This window comes from Solanum tuberosum, unplaced genomic scaffold, assembly GCF_000226075.1.
Source record: "Solanum tuberosum cultivar DM 1-3 516 R44 unplaced genomic scaffold, SolTub_3.0 scf00012, whole genome shotgun sequence".
Classification (NCBI taxonomy): Eukaryota; Viridiplantae; Streptophyta; class Magnoliopsida; order Solanales; family Solanaceae; genus Solanum; species Solanum tuberosum.
In genome coordinates this window covers 890036-912222 of record NW_006238937.1, presented here as the reverse complement: position 1 = coordinate 912222, position 22187 = coordinate 890036, and the positions used below count along the sequence as shown (strand labels likewise).

At 32.2% G+C, this 22187-nt stretch overlaps 2 protein-coding genes across 2 annotated transcripts; one reads left to right on the top strand and one right to left on the bottom strand.

Moving 5' to 3' along the window:
- Positions 1-6396: 6396 nt before the first annotated feature.
- Positions 6397-8020, top strand: LOC102592626 (uncharacterized). Its single transcript, XM_006339835.2, has one exon. The coding sequence runs from the start codon at positions 6604-6606 to the stop codon at positions 7810-7812; it is 1209 nt and encodes a 402-aa protein (XP_006339897.1). The 5' UTR covers positions 6397-6603; the 3' UTR covers positions 7813-8020.
- A 7908-nt stretch (positions 8021-15928) lies between these two features.
- On the bottom strand, positions 15929-21226 carry LOC102592281 (zeaxanthin epoxidase, chloroplastic-like). Its single transcript, NM_001287910.1, is given in 16 exon segments — positions 15929-16034; positions 16120-16204; positions 16282-16370; positions 16462-16516; positions 16919-17005; positions 17171-17235; positions 17362-17407; positions 17810-17913; positions 18010-18124; positions 18348-18439; positions 18593-18804; positions 19382-19497; positions 19618-19718; positions 19915-19989; positions 20143-20305; positions 20695-21226. Coding segments are annotated over 16 exon segments (2010 nt in total). The 5' UTR covers positions 21216-21226; the 3' UTR covers positions 15929-15950.
- Between the last annotated feature and the right edge of the window lie 961 nt (positions 21227-22187).

Below are 22187 nucleotides of genomic sequence, written 5' to 3'. Positions count from 1 at the left end.
CCATTTGTCAACTTTAATCTTCTATTCTCATATTATACAACTTTTTACTCATAGGTTTGTACCTATCCTTTCTTAGGTAAGACATCTAGCCATAGATAAGAACTTTCAATAGATTAGAACAAAAGGCAATCACCACACGAGCGGAGAAAAAGGAGTACCACTTGTATTTATTTACTTTTAGGTTATAAGTTCCAATAATTTTTAATGTCATAGTGGAAAAGCAAAAAAATGATGCCTCCTTTGCTTAAGTCCATTAGAAGTTATCAAGTTTGGGCCATTCACATATCAAATATTTGGGTCCACCTATACAACGCTCTACGCTATATTTCCATACTTTTTGAAATTGACAGCCACTAGCTAATTAATCTAGGAAAAAAATTCTTACTAATATTTTTTACAACTGTGATGTCTATATTAGCTTATGAATTGTTTTACTAGTAATATATATATGAGTAAATTGTTGTTGCAACAGTGTGATGGTCACATCTAAAAGTTTAAAATATTAATTAAAAAAAGGAACACCAATTATTCAATACGTCCCTTTGTGAATGCCTAATTTTTTAAGAGCAAACTTTAACAAATTCATTGCTCACTTCCACCAATCGTGATATTGAATAACTCGACCTCACAATAGCTTTGTAACCATGATCCCACTGATTGGACACACCCTTAGTGGATCTTTTATACGTAATTATTGTTATTAGTGTTATATTTATTTAGAAACTTTGCGTCTGTCCTTGATAAAATATCATTTCATTGTGACGTTACTTTATGATGTCCCTATTAATCTAGGCTTGTTATTTATCTATTAATATTTTCACATTAAATAAATATTATTCAAGTTAGTGCTTTCTTAAGGATCCTTAGATTTATGCATTTTATAGTCCAAATCATGCTGTGATTTTCTTATAAATAATGAAGTAACGAAGCGCAATCCTTATTTTCCGAAACCGACGTTTTAATTAAATATATAGATTTGCAATGATAGATTTGTTCCCACAGAGCCTAGCTCTCTTGATGAAACAATTTTTTTTTTAAAATAAATTATAAGCAGCACATGGAAATATGAATCTGTGTATGAATTTTTATATAATTTCCGTCATTATTGATATTGAAAAACAGTTTGAGATTGTGTTAATAGTATACCTACCAAATGATTCATTATTATACAATTGAGACTATCATTACAAGCTATATATAATAATAGTAATATATCATTACTGAAGAATAAATTAAGTCCAGTGGATTCAATTAACTAAACTAAATTGAGAAGAGTGGATTATATTTGGCCATATATTCGATCACTATTAAATGAGAAGTTATGTAGCGCGATATTAGGTGTGTATTAATTAATCAATAGAAATAAATGATTTAATAGAAAAGAGCAACGTTAACATATAGTGATCAGAAATCGACATAGTTGGCATCGAGGTAAGTCAAATAAATATACGAAGGAATTGTGACTAATCACAAGTTAAGGGAACAGTAGTGTTAGATCTGGAGAAGACAAGAAAACAATGGCTCTCCACTACGGTTCTACAAACTCACAAAAACAAAATTAAGGAGTGGACCCCCTAATGCATGGCCATTAGATCACTAGGATATTTAAGGACTGGATCACAAATTTAAATTTAAGTTAATGAATTCTAGATTCTACGACATGATAGTTTATGATTTATAAATTTGAGATAAATTATTTAAGCGGATTCTTCAAACAAATACATCATATACATATACCAAAGATATATATATTGATGTTCTGCCCAACCTATAAATTATACTGTTATAATCCATCCGTCACAAGGATTCATCCTCTTCTTCCAAATAAAAGTGTGTTTTGTCCCTTTTGTGTTGTAGATATTGACTTACATCGTTTGTGACATTTCATAGACTAATTTTATATAGCTTAAGGCATCAAATTTCTTTTGATAGAAAAATAGTTTTTTTTTTTATATATGATTTTTTTTTTGTATACATAATAAATGTTAAAGTCCTTTTATTAGTTAATGAATTAAATATAGGACAAAATAATATTATTACCAATAAGGTAAATATATGTGTAATTTTGTATACGACTTAATTATGCCTATATTTCTGAAATCTAATGTTGAAAGCCAATAGGAACTCCTCCAAAGTTTGGAACTTCCTTTTGTCAATATTAGCTAGCGCAACCTATGAACGTTGACTTTTATTTACCTGCTTAATTATTGACTAAATCAATTGGGCCAAATAGTGTATAACTAACTCAAACCGAATTTTTTAACAATAGGTATGAATGACAAATGTATCTATATATATATTTAAAGATTTAATTCTTAGTAGAACAGTTAGTAAATGTCATGTCAGCACCTTCACATGCAATTGCTTCAGTAGCTCGATCACTGTATAATATGGGAAAACAAAATAGCTTCTATAGAAACGACAACAACCGTAGTAGCGGATTCAATATTTTCACTAAGCAAAATTGAAAAATAGAAATTTAGTGATTAAAATTTAAACTTAAATCAAGATTAATCATTAAGTCAAATTCTAATATTTTATCTAGGGAATTCAAAATCAATATATATATATATATATATATATATATTAAAACTAAAAAAAATACATTATATACACAATATAATTTTTTGATGAGGAAGTTTGTATAAATATCCTCGCCTCCTCCTAGATCCATCCTAGCATGTGGTGGCAGGCAAAACAAACCATTTGTCATTCCATCGTTTTGAAATAGTCACCAACTTTTATATATATTTGTTAGATTTCCAAAGGATTGAAATTCTGTATATGCGGTTAAACTCTTAAGTAAGTTAATGAATGGCGTAAATATAATTAAACAAACTTACCTATTTTTCTTTTTAATAAAATAAAAGGTTCCATTCGGTATATAATAGTACTAGTAAAATATTATTGTAGAGGAGTAAATTAACTTTTGGGCCTGATTTACGTCCTTTTTTCGCCAACTAGGATATGTTGTCAATTGGATCAATATTTGGATGTATTTGAATTGAAAAGTAACCGTTAGTGCAAGTATTTATTTTTAATTAATAAACGCAAGTACTAATCATCTTAATAAATTTAGTTTAATTACTGGAAAAAATAAATGTTTGATATATTAGTTGGAGATTATTAAAGAATTGAACACGTGAATTCCTGTCAGACAAAACATTGATCCAACGACTTGTAGAAATTAATAAAATTGTTACTCCTACTATATGATTTGAAAGTGAATGGAATTATTACAAAGGGCGGTGGTTAGGTGATTAGAGGATTGCTAATACTTCATGGTAGTCTCGTGCCAGCAAATGATCACTTTATCTTCTACTTCATGTGATTTATTTTTTCCCAAAGCAACTCTATAAATTATAGGGAAAAAGGATAAATATACTCCTGAACTATCGTAAATGGTATGCATATACCCTTCGTTATATTTTTGGGACATTGATGCCCCTGTCGTCCAAAAATTAGAGCATATATACCCTTTATAATAACGAACATACACGTGTCACAATTCTATCCACTGACTCGACATTTATTAAATATCATATCGACGATCAAGATTGCGCCATGTGTCCCTATATAGTCTTCCGTTAGAGTGAATGGCATATATGCTCTAATTTTTATACGGCAGGGGCACCAATGTCCCAAAAGTATGACGGAAGGTATCTGCATACCATTTACTATAGTTCGAGGGTATATTTGTTCTTTTTCCCTAAATTATATTACACCCACCGGCCACCGGTATTATACCTATATACCCCACAAATCAAATGCTCCAAACATAATCAAGAAAATCCTCACTCTGTACAACTGTAGAATTTTATAACACTGGATATTTGAAGTATGAATACTAATATATTATAATTATTTGATATTCAATTGAATTTGATTTGGGTAATTAATATATGAATGACTTTTGAGTTGGGGCGCGACCTCTTGTTCATTGCCAAGACTTCATGCTTAATGATACTTTTGACCTTGAACATTTTTCAAGGGCAAGTAGTGGTAAAAATTTAAGATCATCAATTTTTACGGCCAATAAATATAGATTTCTTATTGGACTCTAGTATCATATTAAGAAATAGTTGTTGAGCCTAACTGATCCCAAATGTCAGTTTTGGATGGATATCTTAAGCGTGAACAATATAATATGAGGAGTCTAATTAAGTTTGTAACCATTTGCATCCAAGTTTATATTCACACTGCGGTGAGACTCAAGTTTGTAATCCATTTGCATCATAATCAATTTGACTCTCTTTTTCTTACATTGGCTTTGTCCGTTACACACTTCTTCATCAGTTCACTTTATCTTGGATAAGGAAAAGAGTTGGAAGGAAAAAGAAAAAACAAAGTTAGGCTTTAAATCTTTAATATTACATTTAGTCAACTATTTTATTTTCTTTATTCATCTTTTAAGGGTTTTAAAGTAAATGAAATCCTTTTTTAAACTTTACCCTTGACAGCTAATAAGTTTCTATAAAGAAGAAAATCCACTACTTAGAAACTATTGCGTCAATAATAGATAGTATAATTTATTTATGTATACTTAGAAATTAATCCTTTGTACGTGGAAATTTCGTAAGTTAGTGATACATTTCCTTAATTAATAGTAGTTTTGTTTTTTATTCACTTGTCTCAATTTAGAATCCCATTTACTTTGGATACCGTAGATAAAGTTAGAATTGAAACATGATTAATTTGAATGGTCCAAAGTATAAGTAGATATTACTTTAATACTAATAGAATGTTGAAAGTCACCGCAACTTATTTCTCTTGGGAAATTAAAGTAGCACCACTTTCGGACAATTTTAAATTTCAAATAGGCAAAACTCTATGATAAATAATTTTCATTTTGATAATTCAATCCTAAAATGGCAGTTATTTTTAATCATACCATCAACACTAAAAGAAGTTTTTTTTAAAAAAAATACTGATCAATTCTAATAATATTCTATTAGTTGTGGTTGACATAATACTCATTCCATCCTATTTTAATTATGGTTTTAACTTTTTCAGGTTAACTAAAACAAATACAAAATTCCAATTTAATAAAAATAAATTGTTCCCTCCCTCTTAAATAATGTGCAATTAATTGTATAATTGAAAATAATTGCTAAGTTTGATCTTGAATTGTTAAGATAATAGTAATTATTTTGAAATAATATTTTTGTGTTAAAATGAGACGGTATGTACTGAGGATCAATTCATTATAAAGCATTTAAATGTTCTTCTGTTTAGAAAATAAAGTCAATATATAACTCTCTCCATTTTAATTTGATTGTCTAGTTGAAATAAATTTTGTAATTAAAAAAATAATAATTAAAATATGTTAAAAAATTAAAATTAAAAAATGATCAAGAATATAAAAGCAAAAACAAACAAATTGAAAAAGTTTTGAGGTGCATTCATATTAATTTTTTTTTGGAAGAAAATAAAATTTCAAGTGGACTACAAAATAGGTTGTCTTCAACACGACAACGTGCCGTTCCCCTTAAAAGCTGCTCTTTTACGTACTTATATTTATTAACCTCAATGCTAAATTTTATTTATCCCACTACCTACCTCTTACTTAATAGTATGGACCTCAAAACTGCAATTTTCTGAATAAATTTTTAGCCTTATATAGACTAAAATATATGATATTTACATGTAGGAGTAGTACTGTAAAATGTAAAATATAATTCTTCCACAACAAAAATATATAAAAAAAAAAATCTAAGAAAAGAGGATCCCTATTATCCATGTATAGTAAATCATTTTCCATATATGCCAAATTAATTATTTTACCATATTTTAGGTTGGTCCAATAACTTATTTTCCTTGTACGATCTTTTCTTAAATAAAAGTAAATCATTTTCCAAATGTTCACCATTTCATGTTCTACTGGTATAGATAATAAGTAATTGTATACAAAAACTTAAGAATGTAATTTACTTCTTCTTATTTTTATTTATTTCGTTTCTCTGTTTGGTATTGAATTGTAATATGCTATAATTTTCTTCCCATTTGTATATACCCTCAATAATTATATTTACAGGAAGATATTTTGAAATTCATTTTTATTCCAAATATAAAATAATTTTATCTTGATTTTTGCAAATACTTTTATTTAGATACCATAATATTTGAGCATTTTAATAATCATACCTAAATTGCTCAATCAACAAATTGAGGAAAGGTATTAAAACTTTTCTTTGTTTATACAATTGGACACTGAAGTTAGAAAGGACCAAGAAAAAGAAAAACATTTAGTAAATTGCTTCATATACCCCTATATTTGTAGAATGTTGTAGAGAAGTCCACAATTAAATTAGGTGTAATTAATACTAATTCTGTCATTTCCATAGAAAAAAAGGAAAAAAGAAAAAGGGGTCTATTTCCAAAATCTTTAAAGTGGGACACCACTCTACAAACTTGCTATAAATATCCTTAACTTTCTTTAAGATCCAAAAAACTCAACTTCTCCTTTTCCCCAAATTCACTTCTCCACCGTTACCACACACTCGCTTTTGCTTCATTTCGCCGTTTCTGTTAAACCAACCATTACCGTTTATCGTTGTGATCGGATTTTTTACACTCTTTTCCGGCCGGGTTGTTGAAGTAACAATGGTCGACGTAGACCGGAGGATGACCGGGCTGAATCCGGCTCACTTAGCCGGACTCCGCCGTCTATCCGCAAGAGCCGCCGCTTCTTCTCCGTCAACTCCGGTGCCTCCTCGGAATAGTCTCCTTTCCTTCTCCTCCCTTGCTGATAAAGTTATATCTCATCTCAAGAGCTCTGGTATTCAGGTTCAGGCCGGGTTGTCGGATGTGGAGTTCGCTAGAGCTGAAGCAGAGTTTGGGTTTGCTTTTCCACCTGACTTAAAAGCTGTTCTCTCCGCCGGTTTACCCATCGGACCCGGTTTTCCTGACTGGCGCTCTACTGGTCCGGCTCGGTTCCAGCTTCGTGCTTCGATTGACTTACCCATCGCTGCAATTTCATTCCATATAGCTCGTAATGCTTTGTGGTCTAAGTCTTGGGGTCCTAGGCCATGTGACCCAGAAAAGGCAATTAAAATAGCCAGAAATGCTCTCAAAAGAGCTCCACTTCTGATACCCATTTTCAACCATTGTTACATTCCTTGTAATCCTTGTTTAGCTGGTAACCCAATTTTCTACGTGGACGAAAATCGGATTTTCTGCTGCGGATTTGATCTATCCGACTTCTTTGATCGTGAATCATCTTTGTTCCAAAGTTCAGATCCTCAGATTCTTTCAAAACAACGCTCTTTAAGCGAAAAATCAGCTGGTTCATCATCCACTTTCTCAAGGAGGAGCCTCGATACACTCTCCGGTGGTCGGACGCCGCGTTGGGTGGAGTTCTGGAGCGATGCTGCCGTAGATCGAAGGCGGAGGAACTCAAATTCGTCATCGTCATGTTCAACCTCACCGGAAAGGTACTTTGAAATGCCCAAGTCCAAAATGCCTAATTGGGTCGACGAGTACGTAGATAATATCGGGTCGGTTTTGAAAGAAGGCGGGTGGGCTGAATCGGATGTGAAGGAAATTGTACAAGTTACAGCTTCTGGATTCTTCGAAGGTGAAATGATATTGTTGGATAATCAAGCGGTTATGGATGCTCTTCTTGTGAAAGCGGATCGGTTCTCTGATTCGCTCCGTAAGGCCGGGTGGAGCTCCGAAGAAGTTTCTTATGCACTGGGTTTTGATTATCGACCGGAGAAGGAAAAGAAACCGGCTAAGAAGCTTTCACCGGAGTTAGCGGAAAGAATCGGGAAATTGGCTGAGTCGGTAACCCGTTCACGGTCATCATCATAGAATTGGTTAACCGGCTACCGGCAAACATCGAGATTCCTTTTTTCATGTTCTTTTTTAGATTTTCGAAACCTCGGGTTTGGTATATGCCTCTTTTTGGGTACAATTGATATTCAGAGGCAAAAAAGAAAAGAAACAAATACGCGTTGATGTATTATTATTAAAAAAGTACAAAGAATTTGAAAGGTGGAAAAAATTAGGAGAAAGTGTATTAAGTTCTCTGTTTTTCCGTATTGGAATATAAAAACTTGTTGGTAAAAATGTTATAAATGTTAGACAGCTGCAAGTGTTGTGGTAAATAAAACTTTATAATAATAATAATAATAATAATAAAATGTAGTGGGTAAGGATTAATGTGGCACAGGTTTCGAATAGGGGGAATGCACGTGTGTGCCTTTCTGAAGAAAAAGAGACGTTGCTTTTAGGCCCTCCCTTGCGAAAACTTAGCAGCAGTGTAATTGCTCAGTCTCAATATTTTTTTTATCGTAATCCTCTTTTATCAGAAAATATTAAGATTTGATGCTAAGAAAATATGAATGAAATCAACGGCGTATGAGTTATTTGCAGTAGAGAGGGTGGGGGCGTGGGACAGTGCATTGCTTTCGAGGTAAGCGATAGCCAGCCCACGGCGTCGTTTCAACAATTGTCAGTGTAATAAATGAGTATGCTCGTGCTGTTTGGCAAATTGTGCGGAGAAATATGTATAGTATCTGTTTGGTTTTGGCAGGAAATTCAGGGAGTAAATAAATTTCTGCTTTTATTTCAGTTTTTCCTCCTTCCACATTTAGCCCTTTATCGGGATGCACAAAAGCCTATACATAAATTTAGAATTTCAAAAACAAGTGAATCATGTCAAACATCCTTCTGTTTGATTTTTAAACTATACTACAAGTGTCCAGTTAGTGTAATTATAGAGCAATTGTTCGTTGATGTACGCATAAATTGATTCTAGTATAGTCACTATCAAAATTAGAGAATACACGGGCTAATTCCGCATACGTGTGGAAGTAAGTAGCAAGTGAAAGGGGATGAATGAGTAGTATTCTTTTGAGGCAGAGTATAGTGTCTTTTTGAGTTTAGATAGTGGGGAAAGGGATAGATAGCAATGTGTAGAATACATTTTTTCCTACTTTGGAATTTGGGAATTGTTTTGTATGAATTGAATATAATAGGGGCAGAAGAAGGCTGACACTTGAAAAACATCTCCTAGTTTAGCTTTTGAGAGACACAACAACAAGGTGCTACTTTGCTTTTGAAACCTTCAATTATTCTGGCTCTTTCTTTTCCCTTTTTTCTATTGCTTTTGCTTTTGTTTTGTTTGGTTTCTTCATTCTTAGTTGTAGTGTTGGAACGTCTCTCTTTGTTCCCACTCTTCCAATTACCAAATAGATATAGTGTTTAGTTGCACTAATATTAAATTAATCTTTGTTTACACATTGTCTTTTTTATACTTAAACTCATTATCCAAGTCAAAGTGATGAGATTTTAACGAGAGATTGCTTGCTTGGTTTCCACGGACTAATTAGTCAACTTGTCTTTTACTAATTAAAAAATGTATGTCCACCACCATCTTTCCCATGACAGATCTACTTTCTTTGATATGTTTGATGTGACACCTTTATGTTACTATTTCTGATCTTCCAAGAATTATTTTGATATTATTGTCTACCACTAAAATCTATTGATCTCAACAATATTGGAAGTGAACCTAGAATAAAGTTAGTGACTTATTATTATATTTAGATAGTAAAAATGACGCTTTTTTTTCACGATAGTAAGTTCATAGTTAATGTCCCTTCCAATTTGCTCAATGTCCTTCATAAATGTTCTCAACTGTGACCATGTGACATTTTGATGATTGACAAATAAACTATATTTTGTTAAATAAATTCAAGTACTATGATTTAGAAATCGAGATAGAGAAAATTAGTGGTTGCCTTCTTTTTTTCCCCCTTTGTGTAGTTGGGAGTGGTTTAACAATAGGTAGATAGAGACCATGACAAAAAGAACTTGTCAAAAATTGTTTTTGAAACTATGTAAAATAATTTGAATTTCAAACTTTAAAAATTTGAAGACAATAATGCAAAGAGTATTACAAGAAAGAAATGTAGAAGACAAGCAAATTCAGTTAAAAAAGTGTAGCTGCACGTGAGTTGGCTTGTAAGATTTATATAATAGGACTAACCGTACGTCTAGAATGGATAGTTTATATAAGTGGTTGTGGTGGGGAAACACTAATGGTGCCTACTGGTGGGGACTTATTTCACGTTCTACAATTGTACAATTTTGTTAGTATTTTCAAATTCAAAATGGTAAATTTTTTGAAGGTAATGTACTAAACAATCTGTTTTTTATTACAGTTTCAGTGTAACATAATTCATTTGAAAGGATTCTTTGTACTAGCACAAACATAAATGTCTTATTGTCAGCTGTTACGATCATATATGATACATAGACAATAGTTTAGTAGTTATAATAGTACATTGGTATAATCTCCTTTCTATGCCAAATTATAATTATAAGACATTCCAATTAGATGCTACAAAACATATTACTTTCCTTTATTAGTTGATCTTTTTTTTGCTATACTTAGCAAGGTACAAACAAACACTAAATAAAGTTAGTTAGTCGTCTCGATAATAAGAGTATTTGTCTAACTTATCTTTAAGGAAATTAGCGGTTTTGGTCCTTCATATATTGACAAATTTTGATTTTTGTCCCTGATCGAGACTGTGAATTCTCACAAAATTTAGTTATATGATTAAAAAAAATCTATGATGCAACGCTAGCTAATAATGGAGATTGGACAAAGTAATACATAGTACCAATAGAAACTAGAAAAAAGGATGATCGGGCAGGATGAAAGGTGAGAGGGACATGACTTTTTGAAAAGTTGAAACATGACATCTTAGAATGTATAGCTAAGTGTTTTTTTTATTCTTTTCTCCAACATGTGTAGCTAAGCTTTGATAAAGGAATATAAGATGTACTCAATGCTAAGCTGAACAAAATCCAAGGAACGGCTAAAACTCACCAAAACATGAACATTGTAGTACTTAACCAGTAGGGGCCATTTTCCACTTTGAAGCATCCAATATTTACACATGTAATAGTATATTATTATTGCATTTGGTACTTTATTATCAATCACACCATAACGGCATTCTTTAGGGAGCGCATCAAAGATTTGTTAATACTAGGATTATCTCTACTAGTCCTTTCATTATTTAAAATGTAATTATCATACATTATTTTTTACCCCTCTTTAAAAGTTTCCATCTTTAAGACTCAAATTCATAGTCTCAAAATTAAAACTAAAGGGTGTTTATCAAACGAACAACAGTTACTTGTCAAATATAATCATCATTTAATATATTACAAAAACACCTTTTTTTCTAAATGTTTCTCTACTTTTTCTTGACAAGTGTCATCATCATTCTTTCCTAGGGAAAATGGACACTCTTTGTTTCAGGTAGAATTATCACTGTGTCATTTTGTCACGACAATAAAATATAAGTATGATCATTTATTTGCTTCTAGAGGAAGCCTATTCCAAAAGGCTCCTCAATAATCATTCCTTATATCATGTCATGATAAAAGGAGATGTTAGATTATAAATAACTTTGAAAAAATCCTCTAAACAATGAAAATAACTATTGCTTTCGAAGACATAATATGCGAAGGGCAAGTAATACCTACTATTTTGTACTTGACTAAATTTCAAATTGACTGGTCTAGTAGCCAAACAAAGGAATCCTTTCAAAGGCTATAATTAAACGATGAAGAAAAAATCTAAGAAAATATGAAGAGTCAAGTAGGGTACGCGGGGGGTTATTTTCACATGGAGATAGACCTGGTTGACCCTAAGTGTGGGATCGCTATTTACAATAATTGACAGTCAAATTATTATACACACACACAAAATTTACCTCTGTTGTCAAATTGAAACTGTAAGTAGAAGGTATTTATGATATTTATATAGCATGAATTATGTAATTGATGTAGTAATTAATTTTGAATTACCCTTATCAGAAGAGAAATGTAAATTCAAATCATAAGTATCGTATGCATGTGTCCTGACTTACGAGTTATTAATCTATCTATAAACGAAAATTTTAATGGCGGAGTCAATCTTTTTTGAAGAGATATCAATTAATATCTTTCGTTGAAAAATTATATCGTGTAGAATATAAATATTAACTTTTTCAATTATATGTAGGAATAGTGAATTCATTTATATTCAAATTTTAAGGTGAAAAATAATCTCAATTTATATGAGTCAGTTAAAAAAGATGATATATTTTTACCTTTAATGAAATGATTTAAAACTACATAAACATTTATAACTTATTTTAGACCACAAATTTTAAAAATCATTATATTTTCCTTAAACTTTATACCGAATCAAATTAAATTATATAACTTCTTATTTGTCCAGGGTAGATTAATCAATCGCTTTGTTCAATCTTTATGAGTAGTAAATGTTGCAACGGTCAGCAACTGAATCTGAAACCGACCGTTGGGTTTCATCACATGTCAATTCACCGCTATTGGCTCGTGAAGATCATGTGCCATACTGGTGTCATGTGTAACCTTCTGATGATGTAGAAAGCTAACGTGGCTCCCTTATTTAATTCTGTAGATGCAATTAATGGAGAGTCCTCATCAATTGTTAATTATTGTTTCCAGGTTTTGTGACAAAACGAGGTTTTCCTCTTTTGACCAGGGGATTTTTGAGAAATTTTTACATACCCACTTAGAATAAGAGAAGAATATATAAATTCACTTATTTGATGATTTTTTAAATAGTTGGATGGAAGTAGGTGGACTAGGTATAAAAGACACAATGTTTATCTTGTCTATGACAAGGTGCGGAGATTGGCAGCTCGAGTTGAAGTCATGCATATGACATTATTTATTCGGTGGACTTAGTTAAAAAATAAAATTATGTCTCTAACTATTATCAGATTTAATTTTTAGCATTACCCGAAGAAATTGAACTTCAAAAATATTATAATTGTTACCAGTAAAGGTAGTAATTCGATTATGTGAGGCGTTGATCTGTTGTCTTTTAATTTTCCGATTGTTTTTCTTTGGGGATAAAATAGTAGAGGAATGGAGCATTAAATGAAATTTGTCTTGATGTCTGAAGAAGCGGTGGACAGTGGCCTCTGTTTGTTTTCTGGTCCGTGAAATGTTGCAAAAATACTTTTCTTTCTTACAAAGTTAGTTATTAGTCCATGTTCATAGCTGGAGGGTGGAGGTGCATGCTGAATAGTACAAATACTAATTAAGGCAACTGACGCCATTTTCCCCCAATTGCCATGTGAACATGTTGAAAGGTTAGCAACTTATCACTTCTCAGGTTGAAGTAAAATAAACAAAATAGAAATCAGATTGTTTTTAGGTACACGTAAGATTGCTAAGATAAGACAACTCTTTTATACACAGAGATTAATCAAGTGGGAAAGAAGCATTTGATCTTCTTCATAAAGTAAAATTGGGTACTCATCGCATCGTCGATTGGATTTTATAGAAACATCGTTCAACATCTACCGTTAAAAAATTATATTATATTAAATTACAGACGTTTTCTATACTAACTAAAAAAATATATATATAATGGTCGAAATATGTTTGGCAAGTGAGAATGATGAGGGAGAGCAGATCAGAACCCAAATTGTTTGGACTTTTAGTATTAGGCCCAATAAGTGCAGGTGACAACGTTTCGACTTTGACGACTAGTTGACGTGACCATTCTGTTGGAAATTTGTTACTTGTAAATGAATAGTACTCTATTTTATTAAAGATAACAAATGCAACGTGATCATATATACTAAAGAGGCTTTGCCCCTTATAGTCTGCCCTTATTAGTATGATGATATGAAATAGAAAGACTTGGGATTTTCAAAACAGTGTCTGGTAAAAAATTGAGCTAATTAATTAATATCAGAAATATATTTAATTTCTGCAGTTCTGACATGAAAAATGGAAAATTGGGCATATCTTCAAATCTGGAAAATTGAGCTCTTCTGTTGTTTTGTGTAGTCTACTAGAAGGTATTTGTATTTAATTTGGGCTGATGATCGTCCTTTTAACTGTAACAAATATCTTATAGTATAAGAGTTATATTACTATTCATAAAATATTTCATATCAAAGTGTAGTTACAAATTAATTTTACCAAACCAATCTAACGTGAACATTTTACCATAAATGTTTAAAATTTTATATATAAACTATATTCATATTATGTAAGTCGGACCATTATATTATAGCAATCTTAACTAGTGACTAGAGTATATACTATTAATTATATTACAAAATAAGATATATGTTTTTAGGACAAATTAGCAAAACAAAAATATAATAACTTCTAGTAAATTACCCATTAAGAATTTATTATTATCTTTTATTTTACGTTGATGGTAAAAATAGACTAAGCTTTAATCCAATATGATCTTTATATAAATATCATAACAATAGTAAAAGCACCGTTATAAAATACTAGCTCTCTAATATGCATAGTACAAAAAAAAGTTATTGGCTGAAGTTCGTATTTTTTATCACATATAGTGTCTCGTCCTAGAGAACTCGACATATGTACACTAAAAAGAAGAGGTACAGAGGATAAGAAATAGAGATATAGGAAAGAAAAAGAATAAACAAAAAGGAGAGGAAAGAGTGTTGAAAAAGTGTTTGTATTCACGTACATTTCAAATAATATTTAATAAAAACTTGTTCTTTTTAACTTTTTGTTCAATTAATGCCTTCAAATTAGCTAAATGACTCTGGAAATATAATTAATAAATATATACATTCATGGAGCAAAGATACAAAAAAAATAAAATTAATTGTTGGTTTGTTTTATAAAGACACAAATATATAAATCAATTTTTATTTTTTATTTTGGTATTTTGAGGTTTCCTGTCCCCAATATCTTTCTAATGCCCATATCCTTTCTAATTATTTTGTAACTTTATAAAAGAAAAATACTTAACCTCTTTTTGTCAAATTTTTCGTCACCCATAACATTAATATGCACCATATTCTAGATAAACTAAAATAATCAAAATAAGATGAAAAGGAAATCCACATATCAAATTTATGTTGTTTATTATGTCTAATTATCACCTTTAACAGATTGAATGGGTGTTGAAAAATTAATAAAATGTAAACATACAAAATAAAAGGATTAAAAGTTATATAAGTTAAATTTCTACGGTAAAAAAATAATTAATTTTTAAAAAATATGAAGTAACCATCTTCAAACTAATCATCTAGCTATATAGAATTCAAATGTAAAAAATGGTGAATTGTAATTTTCTTTACTTGTTATACTATTTTGAATTTCCTGGATAATTGATTTTTTTGGACATAGCTTATTTGGCCGGCCAAAATTTTAAGAAGTCAAAAGTTTTTTTTTCTTTCTTATTTACAAAAATATTTATTTAAAAAAAAAGGTGTTTGTCTAAGCTTTTGGAAGAAAATAATAAATATTTTTGAAAAGCAATAGAACTATCTTTTAGAAGTTAAAAAAAAAGTGTTTTTCCCAGAAACACTTTTGAAGAAAAAAAATACACTTACAAATATTTTTATTAAATATAACATAAATTAAATCTCATCAAAATTACTTGTAAAAGCTGATTTTAGCCAAACAAAATCCAACACGAATTAAACGGTGTGTAAACCAAGTATGTTGTGCAATATGGTCTAAACTTTTTCAAGGTCGGTCAACTACTAACATAAACTTTGGAATTGGAGCATATAACCATAATAAGTCCCAGGAGGCAAATGTAATTTTTTTTTAAAAATTAGCAGTTAATTTTTGAAATTGAAGACTTGTTATTACGAAAATATATGAAACAAATTTATGAAGTAGGATACTACTAGACTATAATAATTGTATATACATAGAGAAGTAGTATATTTTTAGCAATGGTAGAATAAGAGAGAATGACCATGACTTTCTCCAGGTTTCTTTAAGAGAGCCAAATAATCTCTGTATTTTCTTCCATGGTGTTTTGTTTATGGATCTTTTCTAAAACCCACAGTATACAAAATTAGCTATGCTTAAATTGCTCAATGTCTGATGTTTGCTATAAAATGCTGTACAATTTCCCGTTTATATCAGGTCAAGCTTTACGCTGCCCCCACAGCTTCACGCTCTTCCTTCCTTTCAGTAGTTTTTGGAGGAAATTTCATTGCCTTTACACGAAATGCTGCCTGCACATGATGAAAAAACAGGTTTTAAAAGAATAATGCTAATGCCAAAGTTTCGCGTTAAGCATATCACAGAAGATATTTTGACCTTATCAGAACCAAATTCGATAACATCTGATGGATGAAAACGTGTAGGGAAGTTTGGAGACGTCCGGTATCTTCTGCCTTCATTACTACATAACGCAGAACAAAAGTTATTCTTGTCTTTCATGTAATAGTAGAGTTGTATACAGGAACAAATGGAGCTTACTCTGTAACCCAGGTGCCATGTTCGCTTTGTAAATCAGTTACAAAAAATGCTCCGTCTTTGCAGGATATTCGGGCGTGCATTTCAGACACCTGAAATTAAAAAATATAATTTGACAATCCAATCATGCATTCATCTAAAGAAGGTCCACAATACTTAGCTATAGAATAATATGGCAATCACCTGTGGCAAAGGTAAAACTACTGATTTTCCAGGAATGTTTGTATGTGAGACAGACCTGAAACCAAAAGGCTGTCAGTGACTATTCTAATAAAACAATACTGCGTTATAAGTTTTCCCTTTACAGCCAAGTGAAATTCATTTCATGTCTGGTTCACAGTTTTGATAGTATGACCATGGATTGGATGTGTAAATTAGAGGAGATTGATGGTGAGATATTTGCAATTGGTGCATGATCTTTGAATAATTATGTATACGTCGAGAGCTAAGTAATAAGAATTCAGATTAAGAAAGAGAAAACTCGTGTTAGCTTTAAACTCTTTGCCTTAAATCCTCATTTCCAATAAAATGACTTGAACCATTTAAATCTTGTAAACTTTAGAAGTAGAAAACGAAACAATAACGAAGATTACTCTGTGCCCAGCCAGCTATGAACAATCTTAAATCCAATAAACCATACCCGATAGTGCAAGGGACATCCTCATCTCTGCTTAAAACAATAGCTTCTAAACCAGAAGTGCCATTCCCCGCAGGTAAAAGTAACCACCTGAAAGATAAAAATTAAGCATCAAATTTAGCAAGCAAACTAGAAAACAGGACATACATATAAATGAAATTTGTAAAGATTATGCTTGTCAAACTCAATCTGCATTAATATGAAATAAAGAAGGATCAGTTTGTGATTTTATTTTTTATTTTTAAAAAAACTCACTCTGCATCAGTAGCACGCTCTAATGCATCATCATCTTCAAACCATTTTCTCAATTGGTCATTTGCCTTCATCACCACAATACAGTGTATTAGTACTCCCATAAAATTCATACTTGTTAATTATGTAACAATGGAAACCACAGTTTTTTTATGTGATCATGTGCTGAGTGCATAATTCCTTAGGCTACCTACTTTCTCAGATAGCCTGCAATGTTTTATTCTGCCTTCAAGCTTGTCCCTGCAAGAAAAAAAAAGCCGAGTCAAACGACATAGTATATCAACTTCCATTGAACTCATCAAAGATTCACATTCACATGCTGGCACCATCTTTTCTTTTGTCTCAATGATAGGATGAGGGAAAGCTCAACTTCTAATTTTTCCAAATAAAAAAGAACTATCAATTTGAAACTTTAAGACAATAAAAAAATTTCCAGTAAAAGTTCTGACTAAACAGAATCAACAGAATAATCATGAACCATTGAACTGTGATAAAAGGCAGGGTTCATTGCAAGAAACATTAGAAGCAAAAATAAATATTTGGCTTTGCAATTTTACTCTCCAGCTATTGGCTGATCACATAAGTAAAAACCACGATCATGTTTAAAATATTGAACCAAGAAAAGGCTTGCATATTCCCTACCCATTGCCTCCTAGAACCCAACTTAACATCAGAGGCATTCCCAAGTCAATAAATACTCTTCCACCAACTCTTCCAGGATGTGGTATTCTATACTGCGTCAAAAACTGCAAAAAATAATAGAAATTCATATCTATAAGAAGAGCTCTGCTAAATCAGACAACTTAGCTGCTCATATTTCAAGTATAGACAAATTTCCATACTGATAGTGGACCAAGTCCGACGCCAAGATAAGCTTTGTAAGTAGATGCCATGATTGCAGCCATTCTAGCCAGTCCATGGATGACTCCAACTCGAAGTTTTCTAGCACTTTCATAGCTGTGGACAAGGGAAATCATAAAAGGATCAGCTAACTGGCAGAAACAGAAGCTGTTCAAATCAATTCATCTTCATTTAGGCATTTAAAGCAGGTTTTCTTGGCTGGTGGTAGGGTGAAGTTAAGACTTCAGCCAATTTCAAATGACTTTTCAATTACCATGAAGTCGCAACCTGTATTCAACCAACCACTATACAGCACTTGAGCCAATAAATAATGGATTACCTCCTTAAAGATGAGATGATATCCACAGGGCTTCCTGACTCGGCACTTCGACTACATGCTTTGTCAAGTTCCAGTGCTAGTTGATAGCTATCCTGTAGTTGTAAAAGGAAACGTTCAGTGGCTTACACAACATAACAATAATACCCTGCTTCTTAGTTCTTAGCAAGAAGGGACTAAGGGATACCATCGACCAATAATGCCATGTTAATTAAATGAAGTCACAAAGGCTAATATTAAGAGTGTACCTCTATGGCCATGCATCCCCCTTGACCCAAATTAGGCTGCATAGCATGGACAGAGTCCCCAAGCAATGTAACATGACCTCTTCCCCAACTAAAAGTTGGTGGTCTATCATAGATGTCACGACGAAGAATTGCATCTTCATCTGTGGCAACTAATAGGTCTATGACATTGTCACACCATCCCCCAAATATTTTAAGCAATCTTTCCTTTTTACCTGCAGCATGAACAGATAAAATATTGAACAATCAATGTAATGACAAGATGACTACAAATATTTCCCAACCTCTTGAGCATCATAGTGGCGATTTAAATTGTCATGATAACATACTCATATCCTGCAGCGCTAACCCCCCAAAACTAGTACTAAAACGATATAATCAGACATGCCTTTCATCGACAAGTTAATAAACAATTTCTGTGGTGAAGTAAGGACCTCACATCTATTAATAGATACAAACAATTGTGGTGCATCATTCTCTGAAACTTCTCAGAAATTAAGTAGATGAATTAGAGTGCACCTGCTTACCAAAAATTAGTTTATGACGCATAATACAGCACTTCAATTCAAAACTTTCCAACTCACAATTCATTGAATCTATCTCATTCTAATCTTGAGTCTTCTTTACCTTATTGCAGCACTATAATCAGGTCTCAACAAGGAAAAATCCTTGAGAAACCCCTAGGGTTAAATTGACATTACTTAACAAGTCAAGCATTCAGAAACGTCTTCTAGTAAGCACATCTATATCCTGAACTATAGTAAATAGTTTTAAGCGCCCTAAAAACTTTACCATTTGGAGCATCCACACCACCAGCTGGTTCATTGTAAAATGCATACCACTGCATCTTGCCTCCCCCCACATCTGAAGAAACAAAGTACTGTTTGTGGCCCAAAAAGACTCGGTACCTTCAGAAAAGAAATCTCAATTTAACCTCTACTATGAAAAGACAGCGCGAGCATAAGGGGGCCAGCAGACATAAGGACATGAAGAGGGAAAACACAATCTGATAAGTAAGAATATCATACCCAACTGTATCAATATCAGCAGGAACAAAATCTGCAATTCCAGTATAACAAGTGTAGCCAGAGTAAGTAACTTCACTGGGTCCAAACAAATTAGTCCGTACCTACAATAAAACACCAATGTTTGAGATCTTCTAAACCAAGTCGAATTGACCAACAAAGTCTCACTGCACAATAAAGACTCATATTTTTTAACATGGACCACAATCTCAAAGTAACATATGAACAAGTTACTCTATCCTTGTAATCAACCCAATTAGCAATAATAGAAGGAAACAAAATGAGACTGATTTTAAATACCTTAGACCTTATGCCATCAGCACCAACCAGAAGATCACCTGTAAATCGTTGTCCATTCTCAAGAACCACACTAACCTGATTTCACACAAACATGAGAAGCTATAATGAAAATTGATTAATAAGACACAACAATTAGCTACCATTGTCACTGATCGACACAAACTTAAATGAAACTAACAAAAGTTATAATCTTTCTTGATATTTTGAGAAAAGCAGATAGCCAGGTACCTTCTCCCCATCATCCTCAAAGTCTACAACATTACTTTCATTCATAATTGTATCCTCCCCAACAGCACGTGCAAGGATCTGCTGCAAAGTCATGCGGCTGATGACTCTTGTCACGGGAAGTCCACGTTCCACTGCTGGAGTGAACGTATCAAACTTGCAATACCTGATACCCAACTATTGTCACTGTGTGCAGTTCAAGAACTAATTTATCAATCTGATTGAAGGTAAAGATGGATCCTTTTCCGGAATAAGCTCGACAACTATGCTTCAATAAACTTTTGACTAAATGAATTATTTTCCCTCAACTAATTTCAGTATAATTTTCTGAAAGACAAAATATTTCATTATTTTCTTCAATTATCCTTAGTAAAAGCTTATGTATAATTGTTACTGTTAAATAACACGAAGAGTTTCTCTTCAGACAAGCACACAAGTGGGTTCTGAGGAGGGTGGTATCCCTGACTTTTGATGTCGACTCAAGTAAAACATATCAGAGTAAAGCATAAACAAGCACCTAATTAGCACAAAGAAATCACAGTGATGTGAATTTACCAGTTGCCAGAAATACCATCAACCAAGCCATTAATCCTTTGACCAGTGATGCAGCCAGCATTCATGATGTCTTCAGCAACATCCATATCAATTGCTTCCAAAGCAGCCAATGCATTGCTCTGTATCTGAATTGGACCTCTATATTGTCCCTCTCCTCTGATAGCACTTAAATCCCTCTCAAACACCAACACATCAAACCCCTTTTTCTTTGCTGCTAAAGCAAAAACTAACCCTCCAATCCCACCACCCGCAACAAGTACTTTCAACTTCTTCTGTGGAACCTTCAAATCACCGTTAACCCCAGAGTCACTCTTCTCTGTAGGAGTAACCGGAGCTTCAGTTATTGTGGCTTTTACTTTTACTCCTTTAACCTTCTTGATATGCCCATTTTCCAAGCTCCTACAAGGTAAAGAATGATATAACTCTGTAGGGAAGTCCTTGGAAATCAATAAAGGTAGCTGCTTTCTTGATAAAATTGAAGTGGAAGGATGAACTGAAGTGTAAAACACAGTTGAATACATCTTTTACTTGAACCCCAGTTCAAGAAAAGACTTGGTTTTTTCTTCCAATGTATGTATGATTCAATGAAAAGAAGATATATTGAAATTGTTAATTAGGCCAAAGAAAGTGGGATTTGTGGGTGATAGTGAGGGTGGTGGTGGGGCAAGGAAGATTGATAACCAAACAAGTAATGTATGATTCAGTGAAAAGAAGAAGTTATGGGAGTTGTTAATTAGGCCAAAGTTTGTTATTTAGGCATTTGAAAAAGGAAGTGGAAATAGTGGGTGATAGTGAGGGTGGGGCAGAGGAAGATTGAGAACCAATCCATGGTGCATTAAGCAGCACCAATGATGTAGATTCCATGGCCAGGTGGCTTGTCACTGTTGCTTCTTTGTGTTACTAAGCTGAGCCAGATGTTTGACGCTTGTTCACTCATAAATGCTGCATATTTATTTCCTCCTTTTTCTTTCTTTTACCTGCTTGACTTGCCATGTTTTGAGATTGAGCCTCAAAAATAAAATTCTTTTTAATAGCTACTAGTGGAGTAGTAATTTTTTTTTAAGGCTATATGTAGGAGAATCCAAATTAACCCGATACTGGACTCAAGTATCTAGTGGTCTAAAAAAGGAAACTTACGTAAATATATTGTATTAAAAAAAATATTTACCATTTCTAGTAATAATATTTTTTTTCACTTGATCACTTTTAATATATTTATAATACAATTTTAATACATATTACAAAAAACAATTTATTATTCACATATAATACAAGTTTTAATGATGGATAATACATTTATTACGTCAATTTGTTACCAAACAACCATAATATATTTTTAAAAAACAGTTATAATACATATATACTGCATACATAATTCACATTTAATACATATTGCAGATTTAACATAATATTGTTATGTATTGCTATAAATGGTAATCATAATAAGTATAGCTAAAATCAATAATTATTTATTAAAAGGTACCCATCCAAGT

Bases quoted from the DNA above. Each gene is read 5' to 3' on its own strand.
- LOC102592626 (XM_006339835.2), top strand. From the start codon at position 6,604: ATGGTCGACGTAGACCGGAGGATGACCGGGCTGAATCCGGCTCACTTA.